General features: G+C 42.2%; 1 protein-coding gene across 6 annotated transcripts in view; it reads left to right on the top strand.

Annotated features, from left to right (window-relative positions):
- Nucleotides 1-13,128, top strand: part of YLPM1 (YLP motif containing 1) — a 41,737-nt gene that overhangs the window by 9,208 nt on the left and 19,401 nt on the right. For all 6 annotated transcript variants that reach the window (XM_065635630.1, XM_065635627.1, XM_065635625.1 and 3 more), the window contains exons 4-6: nt 108-850; nt 5,609-7,936; nt 11,586-11,691. In XM_065635630.1, the coding sequence (XP_065491702.1) occupies nt 108-850; nt 5,609-7,936; nt 11,586-11,691 (3,177 nt within the window). The remainder of the gene's footprint in view (nt 1-107; nt 851-5,608; nt 7,937-11,585; nt 11,692-13,128) is intronic.

Raw genomic sequence — 13,128 nt, 5'->3', positions numbered from 1 at the left:
GCTTCTGCCCACGTCAAAAATGGTGATATTACAAGTGATACTGAAATATGTCACTCTGAAAATAACTAAGGTGGTATTTTGAAGCTATACTTGTCTTTTCCTTGCAGACAATGTCAGTGGACATGCAGCTGCGACATTATGAAGCACAGCAAAAACAGTTCCAGCAGCTTCATAAAGATTGGGAGAGATCAATGAACCAACAGTGGCAGCATCAGCTTCAAACCTACCCTCACAAAGACCAGCTTCAAGAGTATGAGAAACAGTGGAAAGCATGGGATGAACAGATGAAGGTCACTCAGTCCCATCTGCAGGAGAAAGTGAGCTCACTCCAAAATCTGAAGAATCAGTATCCTGCAAATGTTTCGCTGCCACCTCCATTTGTTCCATATTCTCAGACCACTCAAGGTGGCATTCCTGTTATGCCTCCAACTTTACCTTCAACTACACCTCCACTGGTCCCCCCGCCTCTCTCTTCTGTTTCGCAGTTATCCAATTCCTCTGTCCCTTCAGGATCCAGTTCTCAAAGCAGTCAATCTACTGAGACATCAAGGCCAGCTCTGCTTCCCACCCCTGGTACCTATGCATCAAAAATAACCAGTTCAACTGTCTATTCACCTTACCATTCTCAAGTAAGTTCATCCTTTGGCTCTTCAGACCATGGAAAGTCTCAAGTTCATCTTAGTAAACAAACTGTCTCTATTTCGTCTGAGCAAGGATGTGGGGATCTGAAAGCCACTTCTTCAGTGTCTTCAACACATGCACCTGCCATGCAGGATAAACCAGTGAGGTCGGGTGGATTGCTTCCAGATCCTCCCAGATCAGCACGTTTTGAAAGCCCCAGAGGCCCTAGGTAAGGATGTTTTTGTTGATTTATACATGTTCCAGGCTACAAGACTTTCGGTCATATATTAAGAAATTAAACATGTATCTTATTCTCAAATCTTCCTGAGGCTGTTGGAAGTGTGCTTGTTTCGTGGAGGCTTTGTTTTTAATGTATGTACACCATGCTCTGTATTTATCTTATTAAAGCAAGAATAGATAGATACTTTTCACTTAAGCATTGTCTTGAGTAGAATGCTTTTTCCCAGTGAAATGCTTAGGCACACTGCACCCTTTTCACACCCAGAGGCATAATATCCCATTTGTGAAAATAGGAAAGCTGTTGTAAATATTTGATATCTTTACTGTCTTTAGTTTAAAGATGATAACTCACAATTGAAAGATTCTATTTGAAAAGTCATCTAAATTCCCAGCATTTTGTTAGTGGTACTTGGAACACGGTATAGGAAAATCTAAAGCAAAAATAGTGAAGGATTGTTTTTAAGGTGTTGCTATATATGGTAGCACTTTAATGTAGGCATTCCAAAAGGGATTCAGGAAAGTATTCAGATATATATTCAGTTGGATGTACTAATGTAACTAATTATTGGCAATTTAGATGTTAGCTATTTTTTAGAAACAACAAGAAGCATTCTTTGTAATTCAGCATTTATCTCAGGAAGAACTGAAAATTCAAAGCTGTTCACCAGTACTCGAACTTCTAGAGTGAGAGTTCTGCAGCTATACGATCGTCCTATTCGATGCTCTTTTTGAAATGGCTGTTTGAAAAAAGAGGTGGTGCTTGTCTTAGAAATCAATGGTTTTCTAAACATGTAGCATTACTTAGTATTCAAACAATTATAAACAAGAGAGAGAAGGAAGGAAATGAAGATTTGAGCCTTGGGATCCTAGCGTTAGAATTCTTTTTCACTTTTTCTTTTGCATTACATCATTATGGTCCTAATTTTGAAGACTGCTGTCTCTTATGTATTAGTAAAATAGAGTTTTGTTCAAATTTACATCTTCCTTTTATAAGGTGGATGGCTTGCTGCCTTAGTGTAAAGCTGCTCTAAAAGCCAATGTTCTGTGTCTGTTATGTGGTTTTAAACCTGCTATATGGTTTAATCCAAGATCTTATTTTTTGAATGTTTTTCCTTCATACTTGACATGATATCAGGTTACAAAAACAACATCTGTTCTGTCTGGTCATTAGTTCAAGACGGGTTGATGCGATGCGTACTGAATAAAGAACAGTGATGTTCTGTTAAATAGTTTCTATTCTTGCATAGTCTGCTAGATTTTACAATCATATCCTTGTGTTTATTTCTCTTCTCTTTGCTTCCAGAGTGATTATTAATGAATAATAATTCATTAATTGCTAGCAATGTAGATTAATTTTTTATAACTTCGAATAATTTTCTGCCACCTGATGGTTTTTAAAAAGTGTTGTTTCTGGTCCTGGAGCTTTGTTGGATGTGCAGTTCTGAACAGACTTTTCATTATTTCCTAGTGCATCTGTGTGCATTCATTTAGAGCTCAATAATATGCAGTGATAGGCTATGGATAATAAAAAATTTCTAGAATGCACATACAGGAGCTCTGGTTTTGAGCATACTCACAGTATTTAATTAACACTGTAACCTTTGTGCATTCCTACATTGTGATGGTGTGACCATTCTAGGGTTTTATCAAAGCTTTCCCAACAATCTGTTCACTGTTTCTTCTCAGTATAGTTAGCAAAGAGAGGCTTAATACATTTTTAACTGAAACTTGGATAAATTAAAAATGTTGTGTGTTACCTGCTGCCATCTGAGGTAATGACTAGACATATAAAAAGATGCACACGCCCTTCACCTCTTTCTAGCAATTAACTTTTCTGAAGAAACTCTGAAGAACTGCCTTAAACTAATTTTCAGAATTTTGCGGATGAAGTGTGTTTTACAATATCCAGCCTTCCACCTATACCTTCCATGCAAAACTTAATCCCTCAAATCTAGGTTTTCTTGCCACTGTGCTTTGTAATTTCTTCTTTTTTCTCTTCCTGTTCATCTTGACCTGCCCTTACCCCCAAAAAAGGAAGTTTACTCTGTTAACTTATCAGGATTATTAAAATTCTAATTCTTTGATGTTGTATAAATGATCTTATTTGCTGTTGTTAACTAGGTGGTAATGAATTCATATCCATAGATTCATAGAATGGTTTGGGTTGCAAGGGACCTCCAAAGCTCATCTAGTCCAACCCCCTGCAATGAGCAGGGCATCTTCAACTAGATCAGGTTGCTCAGAGCCCCGTCCAGCCTGGTCTTGAGTGTTTCCAGGGATGGGGCATCTACCACCTCTCTGGGCAACCTGTGCCAGTGTTTCACAACCCCCATAGTAAAAAATATCTTTCTTGTATCTAGCCTGAATCTTTCCTCTTTTAGTTTTAAACCATTACCCCTTGTCCTATCGCTACAGGCCCTGCTAAAAAGTCTGTCCCCATCTTTTTTGTAAGGTCCCTTCAAGTACTGAAAGGCTGCAATAAGGACTCCCTAGAGCCTTCTCCAGGCTGAACAACTCCAACTGTCTCAGCCTTTCCTCATAGGAGAGGTGTTCCATCCCCCTGATCATTTCTGTGGCCCTCCTCTGGACCCTCTCCAACAGGTCCACATCTTTCTTCTACTGAGGACTCCAGAGCTGGACGCAGGACTCCAGGTGGGGTCTCACCAGAGCAGAGTAGAGGGGCAGAATCACCTCCCTCAACCTGCTGGTCGTGCTCTTTTTTTCATGCAGCCCAAGACATGGTTGGCTTTCTGGGCTGCAAGTGTACATTGCTGGCTGATGTCCAACTTTTTGTCCACCGGTACCCTCAAGTCCTTCTCTGCAGGGCTGCTCTCAATCCCTTCATCTCCCAGCCTATATTGATACAGGGGTTTCACCAACCCAGGTGCAGGACCTTGCACTTGGCCTTGTTGAACCTCATGAGGTTTGCATGGGCCCACTTCTAGAGCTTGTCCAGGTCCCTCTAGATGGCATCTCATCACTCAGGTGTGTCAACTGCACCACTCAGCTCGGTGTCATCTGCAAACTCGCTGAGGGTGCACTTGATCCCACTGTCTGTGTCGTTGATGAAGATATTAAACAGTACTGGTCCCAATATGGACCTGCGAGGGACACCACTTGTCACTGATCTCCATCTGGACATTGAACTACTACATTGAGCTACTGCCTTGACCACTACCCTCTGGATGTGACAATCCAACCAATTCCTCATCCACCGAACAGTCCACTCGTCAAATCCATACCTCTCCAATTTAGAGAGAAGGATGTTGTGCAAGACCATGTCAAAAGCTTTACAGAAGTCCAGATAGGTGACATCTCTAGCTCTTCCCTTGTCCACTGATGTAGTCACTCTGTCATAGAAGGCCACTAGGTTGGTCAGGCAGGACTTGCCCTTGGTGAAGCCATGCTGGCTCCCTCAAATCACTTCCTTGTCCTCCATGTCCTTTAGTATAGCTTCTGGGAGGATCTCTTCCATGATCTTCCCAAGCGCAGAGGTGAGGCTGACAGTTCAGTAGTTCCTGGGGTCCTCCTTTCTACCCTTTTTAAACACAGGTGCAATGTTTCCCTTTTCCCACTCACCAGGGACTTCACCTGACTGCCATGACTTCTGAAATATCATGGAGAGTGGCTTGGCAACTGCATCATCCCCCCAGGATCCTGGAATGCATATCATCGGGTACCATGGACTTATGTATGTTCAGGTTCCTCAGGTGGTCACAAACCTGATCCTCATAGTGGGAGGGACTTTGCTCCCCTAGTCCCTGTCCATCCACGCCAGAGGTCTAGGAAGAGAGCTTGCCAGTGAAGACTGAGGCAAAAAAGTTGAGTGCCTCAGCCTTCTCTTTGTGTGTTGTTAGCAGTTTGTCACTCGGGTTCATCGGGGGATACCCTTTCTTTTACCTTCCTTTTCTGCCTGACATACCTATAGAAGCCCTTCTTATTATTCTTTGTGTCCCTTGTCAAGTTCACCTCCAGCTGTGCCTTGGCCTTCCTGGCTCCATCCAGTGAGATACCGCTGTGAATCCCAAACATACAAGCAACTTCAATTCAGACATGAGTTCTCTATTTTGTATAAAATTAATTTGACTTATTCTAGTCTACATTGTAAATCAGTATTTGAGCATATGTTTAAAGATTGGGGTTTTTACTAGATCAGCCTTGTTAAATATGATTGCAGGAAATTCTTCATTAGTTTGCCTGACCTATTTCCTCATATTGAAACACTGGCAGCTGTAGGTAGTCTCAAAAGAAATTAAGAAAAAGTGATGCAATAAACATTTATTTGTTCTAGACATATTATCTTGCATGGTACTGGATGATATCACAACTTGTTGCACTTTCTGAAAGGATCTGTATTTAAGGATTTTTCTAGATGGCATTCATCACCAAAGTCAAGTAGGCTTGTTCATACTGTCAAAAGTTCAACAAGTTGTTGACTGCAACAAAACTTCTGTTAAACATCAAATGAGTTTGCCAGCTCTTTTGTCAAGTTTCAGTCCTGAGATATTTTAGCCAAATTTCCTTTTAGGGCTGCGTTATCTGCAAGTGGCTTAAACTGTTCTTCAGTGGACAATATTGATTTGAAGAACATGTCTCTGTGCTTCTGCACTGGTTCAGTAGGGGCTGATCCTAAGGCACACTAGGATTCAGCAGTTAGAAGTGACTTTGGGGGTGGATGAAACTGTCTTTCAGGGGATTTTGATTTGACATGTTTGTTTGAATGAAATTGCCGTTATGTCATCTATAGATTTGATGGACCTCGAGGAAGAGGATATGACAGATTTGAAGGCTCAAGACAGAGAGGGCCTCGTTTTGACTCCCAGCGCTCAGAAGGATACAGATCACGTTTTGACCGACAGAATACAGATGGACAGTCTTCAAGTAGATGGGGGACTATCCCACGAGGACCAGCAGGACAATTTTATACTTCAACAAATGCATCACATGGACATGGTTCCCGACAGAGTGGTCCACGATGGAGGGGTCCCAGGCCCCATTTGGGGCAGCAGCAGCAGCAGTCACAGACAGACTCAGAGTCAGAAAACAAAGAAACTTTTTCAGACGTAGCTGCTGATCAGCAGACTGTAAGCAGAACACAATCTACTCCCGATGCGCAGAGTACAGGTCCCATTGAGCCGAATGAGGACCTGACAAACACTCAACAGGAACCATCCAAACCTGAAGTCAAAGAAACTGTTTCAGACCCTCCTAAAAAGTGGACATGGAGTTCACATGATCCTAACCAGCAAGTAGAAGAGTCCAAAGCACCTACTCCACCTATTCAAAACCAGAAATCAACATCCCTTTCTAGTAACCCTGTAGCTTTGCAGTCAGATACTGCAAGAACAGGTGATGCAGTAACCCCTGTAACAGGAGATCAGGAGGTGGAGTCCCCAGATGGCCAGTTGATTGCTTCAGATAGCACCCAGGACCTACCTGAACCAGAAGGCAGGGGAAAAGGGCCGTTTATGCATGAAGACAGAGGCAAGGGACCAGGAAACAGAGGAAGGGGTCAAGGCAGACTGGATGATGGCCGTGGCAGAGGGCAGGGGGATGGCCGTGGCTGGGGAATGGGCCGTGGAAGGGGGATGAGAAGGATGGATGGTGGCCGAGGGATGGGAAGGATGGATGGTGGTTGGGGAATGGGCAGGATGGATGATGGCCACGGCCGGGGAATGGGCAGGATGGACGATGGCCGTGGCAGAGGATACGTATACAGAGGCAGAGGGCAGGCTAGGCAGGCATCCATCCGTGGCAGAGGGATGTTCCGGAGAGCAGGCAGCAGGGAGAGGATGCCTGATAGGCGGTCAGGCAGCAGGGAGAGGATGCCAGATGGACGGTCTGGCAGCCGAGAGCGGGGACTGGGTGGACGATCAGATAGCCACGAGAGGATGTTCTCTAGCCGAGACAGAGAGCTAGCTGGGCGGACAGGCAGCCGCGACAGGGGACGGGCAGGTAGCCAAGAGAGAGGCCCAGTCAGGCGGGCGGGTAGCCGGGAGAGGGAGCCCATGCGACAGGCGGGTAGCCGGGAGAGGGGCCCGGTCAGGCGGGCGGGTAGCCGGGAGAGGGGCCCGGTCAGGCAGGCAGGTAGCCGCGAGAGAGGTCCCATGAGGAGGTCAGGTAGCCGGGAGAGGGAAGCAGGAAGATCTGAAACATGCAATATAGATAAACCCATTCACCTAGGAGATCACCCTGATAAATTGCCTCCATATCATCGAGATGAGACATTCAGGGGTTCTTGGGGTCATGAAGATGATAGAATGCAGGAGGAATTTCCTTTAGATAGTCAAGATGACCATTCTTTGGAGCATGAACGATTGGATGACTGGGAAAGAGAACGGTACTGGAGAGATCACAGCTCGGATTACCAGGATGATTCTGTAGATGCATATGACAGAGATGACAGGTTGCAATCCCACCAGTCATTACCTCCATTATCTCCTCTACCACCACTACCTCCTTTATCATCTGATCATGACAGACGAGATTCATGGTGGGATGACTGGAAAAGACCAAGAGAAAGGGAGCTAGAGAGAGATCTAGACAGGACTGGAAGATCCTCAGATATTTATGATCAAGATAGAGATAGAGAATGGGATAGAGACTGGGACATGAGACCTATGGATGACAGAGAAATGGGGAGTCGTGACCTGGATATTCCCTCTCTGCCACCATTACCACCTCTTCCACCTCTGGACAGATACCGTGAAGATAGGTGGAGGGAGGACAGGAACAGAGATCATTACGACAGAGACCTCCGAGACAGGGGGGAGCTGAGGATTCGAGAATATCCAGAGAGATACGACACATGGCGGGAGAAGCAAGACTACCTTCCTGAAAGGACTGACTGGGAGAGGGAACGGTTGTCAGATAGGTGGTATCCAGATGATGGAGACAGACTGCGGTCTTTGGATGATCGTCCAAGTTCATCCCTTCCTCCACCTTCACATTCCTCTGATATGCTGGGAGCAGATTCAAACCTGGACTCTGACCAGTCCTTGCGAGGAGTGATGGTCCTTAGCCAAAGACAACATGAGATAATTCTGAAGGCTGCCCAGGAGCTCAAAATGCTTCGGTGAGTTGCCCGGTTCTGTCACTTTTGGGTGAGAGAGAAATTGCTAAATAGGCTTATTAGATTTTCTTTATCCATTGTGGTAGATGTTGCATTTTTTTTTCCTAGAACACTGAACTTTTGAATTGGTACACTTCACTGATGTGGAGGACATTAATTTCCTTTTGGATATCTTTGTGATAAATGTTTGTTACAATGTGTTAGTATGTTGTAATGCATTAATTTTCGTATTTCTGACCTATCTTCCCCTTTCCTTCCAACACAAATTAAATATTCTGGGTTTGACTAGGAGTAGCTAAATTTTGACATCCCAAGCTTTCCTTGGGATTATGAATCGCCCTCCAATTTCAGCTATTACATATGCAAGTCAGGTGTAGCTATAGACAGCCATATGGGCAATTTGGCTATGAGTGAAGTTTTCAAAATCTTAATCAGGAATGGGCTGAGATTCAGAGCATTTTTTATTGATTATTGACTCCCTCTTCTCTGCATGCCTTTCTCATAGAACAAAGTATGCATTTATAAGTATTCTTGCATTTTATTTTATTTCACATATAAGTAGTAGTGATTTTAAAACTAATTTGCTATAAACTAATTTAATGTAAAAAGTTTTTGCTGACACTGACTTCTGATTTGACACTGGGATCACACTTTATCTATTCGTAGAATGAATGAGTTATGTCAACAAGGCACCTGTGTTTGTGGTGGAAGGCTTCTTAGTTTCCAGTACCAGGAGTTTATTGTGTCTCACTTACTCAGATGCTTTTCCAAACCTGAAAATAATGTTCACTGTGGTTTTGGAAGGAAGAATTGTTCTCATGTCCTTTTGTAAAAGTCAGGACCTTAGCAAGCTTTTGGAACCACCTTTTTGGACACTTACTCAGTAATGGAGTTGCAAGATAGATGCTATGAGAACCTTTTTCACAGTGGTGCTTATGTTCATGCTCCTTAAGTATGTTCTGTTTCCCCTTTGTGGCTGTTCCACAGAATATTTAAAGCATAGCTATGAGAATAGTGTGGTGCTTCTATGGAGATGCTGCTTCTTTCCTAATTCTTTGATTTATGCAGTAAAGGCGTCATTTCTTTTCACCACAGCATGATAGTAGGAGCTCATGTGGAACAAGTTGTTTGGAGTACCTCCATTACAGCGTTTGTGGATCGACTCTTTTTCCTTAAATAGGTGGTTGTCCCTTTCCCAGTGAATATGGCGTTGTCCGTTTGTTACTTTCCAGGAAGAGATCTGTCCACATCACCTGGCCAATCTTTTTGTTACCCTCAAGTGAGCTTGTTGGTAATTGCTTTTCAGTCTTTTTATTAGTGTCAGGTAAGCTCGTTGATAATTGCATTTTAATACTTACCTGTTTAGATCTAGATTGATGTGGTTCTTAATTCACACAATGGAACCTATTTAATTTTTAGATACTGCTTACTTTTTAATTAAAGCATATGTGAGTTTTTTCTTTCTACAGTGCTCCCTCATTTGAAATCCAGCATCATCAGTGAATAATTTTGTCAAGTTTGGTTGATCTGAGTTCTGATGATCAGCATAACAGCAGTGATAACAATCAGGAGGATATGAATGCAAGAGTTCACCAAGACCACATTTTAGAAAGCAGCTACTAGACTCGCTAAGCCTCAATAGGTGTTTTTTTTCAAAACAAGGAATAGCATATCCTCTTAAACATTCAGAAACATCCTAGGGCTCAGTAAATTTAGTAATGTAAGAATGAATAGAGCACGTACCATCTCTCCAAGTGCTTTTGTTATGATTTGATGCATTAAATGTATTCATTAAAAAAAAAAAAGTTTTTTACTATTTTCAGTGAATGAGATCTTTCAGAGAAGATTGTAGAGGAAAGAGAAAGCATCTTGAAGGCAGAGGGTCATGTGGTTCATCCTATTCATGAGTTACTGAGAGAGCTAAGAATTGGTGCCTAGTGAAGATGGGGTTTTAATTTCATAAACAAGATATTATGCTAAAATAATAGGCAATTAAAACTAATCTGTGGTTATTATTAGTGCATTTTGATTAAGCCATTTTGAAAGATTCAGAGACATTTTGCACTTCTCTTGAAGCTGTCTTGTTTACAGACATATAAAATTGTTAAGCATCTGTGACATATGGAAGGCCTTAGTTGCATACCAAAATGCAAGAAAAGTAATGTTAAAGAGGGAAGGACTTTTATTCTGAAGAATTTAATTTTTTGCTGCAATTAGATTAATTCAACAGGTATTAGTAACTGTGAAATCTGTGTTATAAAGCAAGATTTGCCAAAAGTTTTGGAGCAACACATCCTTTTCAGCTTCCTGACTTTTTTTTTTTTTGCCTCAGGTTGCCAGGCATATGTGTTGCTGTTTAATGTGGCTGGCTGCAAGCCGGTGGACTTAATCTAGGGACCGTAGTTTGGGAATCGCTGCCCAAGTGAATAATGTATTAGGGCTGAAATATTTAAACGTAGAAAGTAAAATGTTTTATGTAAGAAAGTAGATACATACACCTCTTTCTAAGCCAGTAAAAAGGAGAAATGTAAACATGATCAATAAACAAAAACCAAAATCAGTTATGCTGGTACTTCTCATCAGGTTCTTATAAGCAGGTGACCCCAATCTAGACAGTAGGAAAAATGTTAATAGAGACTACTTATGATGTTTTTTGAGCCAGGAGTTATACCAGTAGTGTGGTGCATAAATACTTTCATCTCCAAAGGTAGAGCCTTCATCTGGCTTTGCTTTTATTGTGTATAAAACAGCAGACTCTGAGCTGCATGCTGCGCTGTGTTTGTAACCTGCTGAATTTTTCCTAAGCCAAGTGTAAAGAAGGCCTTTCAAGGGCTAGCAATTGCTCAGTTGACTCTTTGTACTAATGCAGCACTTTGGATCCCTTCTCACTGGACACCAAATAGATGGGTTGCTAGTCAGAGTGGCCTCTGTTCTACCTGTTACAGAGGGGTCCCACTCTTAGTTGTTCTTTGGGCACTACTTCAATACATGCAATCATATAAACAAAGAGTTATTAGCAATTTAAAAAACTGGATAAAAGAGATGCAAATAGAAATTGAAAGGAAATAATATTGATTAGATGGATCTTTGTAATCCAGTGGTTGTGGTATTCACTACTGGTCCTGGTCTCTGCTCCATGGACTAGGTAACATTTTGATATGTAAACCAAGGAAACAAAAGCTAACATCACTTCTTTGTTTTTAAATGTTGGAGTCTCTGTTGTGCTTTGTGTTGGCCTCAGTCTTGTTAGTGTGCAACCCAGAGCAAGTTGCTGAGAGCAACTTAGGCACACATCTCCACTGGGCTCTGGTTTGCAGAAGGTGGTGTCAGAAACTAAGATCTAGCTTTGCTCTTTACTGTCAAATTGGAGTGATTCTGGCCAAGCACAAAAGCGTAACTATATGTTGCAGAGGAAATATGTGATCGAAAAAGGAGGCAGCTAATGTATAAAATACCTCCGTCGTTAGGTAAATGTGAAACAGGGATTTCCGAATCATAGTGTTGACCGTGTAAAGCCTGCTGCGTCCTTTTCTTCTTTGGACTTCGCCCATGATGCTACTGCAGTATGTGGTTTTCACTGTGAGCGTTGATTTCTTTGATTTTTTTCATTTAAGCTACAGACTGATAACACTTCCTTGTGATTCATGTGCAGAGAGCAAAAAGAGCAGCTACAGAAGTTGAAAGAGTTTAAACCTGACATTTCCACACAGGACGCTCCTAGATCACAGAACATAAGCACAAGACCGGGTGCCTTTCAGGTAAATTAATCTTGTGTTAACTTAATAACGTGCTGGTAGCAATTACAGTTAATGTGTATGTCAGATCAGCTCTTCGATCTGTTAGTCAAACTTCTCTGCGCGATGCTTCCCGAGCAGCCCTTTCAACCTCATCGATCTTCTGTTGAGGCGAAGCAACTTCATAGTTTCTTTAGATTTTCCAAAACCTTTCTTATTCATTCAGTCCACCATGTCTTCTGAGCATGACCCATTGGGGCTCAACAGCCCAGACTGCTGTGGGATGATACGCAAGAAATGGTGAGCTGTTCCAAAACAGGGGCATAAGGCTCATGGGAAGACCCTCCTGTTCCCTGCCTAACTAGGTTCTGATGCTGTCTTTCAGTCTTGCTCTGCTTTTTCTACTTTAAGAGCTCTCGCTTCTTTCAAGAAGTTAAAGAGAGAAATTTGAGGATTAGTCCATCAAAAAACCAAGATATTTTAATGTAGAGGGGGCATTAGCTTTTTGTTTGCTGTCTTATTAGGAATTCTCATTACCTTCTGGAATATCATAAAGTGCATGGAAGCTGATGTTTGTGTACTTCCGTGACTTCATCTCCTGTTGTGATGCAAGTTATTCCTCAGCTGCTTAATCTCCTGGTTGGTTCTGAGAACTCTTCTCAGCTGCTTATATTTGGAGTTTTTTTGATAATTCATACCAGGTCAGAAAACGACTGAACTTCTCCTGTCATATTAACTCAGGTTTATAAATCCTTCCTAGAATGAATAAACAATTTTGTTAAATGTATGTTGCAGGAGATACCTGAGCTGATGCACAGTCTTTATTCTTCATCACGTCTTAGCCCCAAAGTTCCTGGTACCAGTAAATTTAGGTGTACTGACCTCTGGGTCTGACATTTAGCCCAACCACGCTTTGTTTGTCCCTCCCTCTAGGGAAGTGTTATGCAGTGAATGAGGCACTGCAAGTTTTCTTTTGCTTAGTTGTCCTTTTCCTTGTTTACAGTGTCTATAAAGTAAAATAATGGAACCAATTTGCTACCAAGAACTGCAGATATGTTGATGCCTTTAGGAAGTGAATTTACTCAACTTTGATATTTTGTGTCTCAGACTACTTCATCCATCTGTCTAGAGATATTCAGACAACTGTTGTCTTTTTTGGGATTCCTGCCTTCAGACTTCTGCTGTGGCTTTGAACTGTTCCTACAAAGTTCAGCTTTGTATCTACAACCATTCTGCAAGTTTTGTGGCATCTTGCTGATAAGGCTGCCTGTAACTTGGCATCTGCTGTAGTGCTGAAAAGACTGTTGTGACACAGCACGTGGGGTTCCATGGGGATGTTTGATTCAGGAAGGGGTTTTGTTGTGTTGTTTTGTTTGGTTTTTTCCACTGGGCAAGACCTCCCCATTTCTTATGTCGATCTGATGTTGATTGCATTAATGGGTTTCCAGGTGATTCTGCTCT

Source organism: Caloenas nicobarica, chromosome 5, assembly GCF_036013445.1.
Source record: "Caloenas nicobarica isolate bCalNic1 chromosome 5, bCalNic1.hap1, whole genome shotgun sequence".
Taxonomy (NCBI): domain Eukaryota; kingdom Metazoa; phylum Chordata; class Aves; order Columbiformes; family Columbidae; genus Caloenas; species Caloenas nicobarica.
The sequence above is the reverse complement of the archived record's forward strand: the minus strand, read 5'-3'. Positions and strand labels throughout refer to the sequence as shown.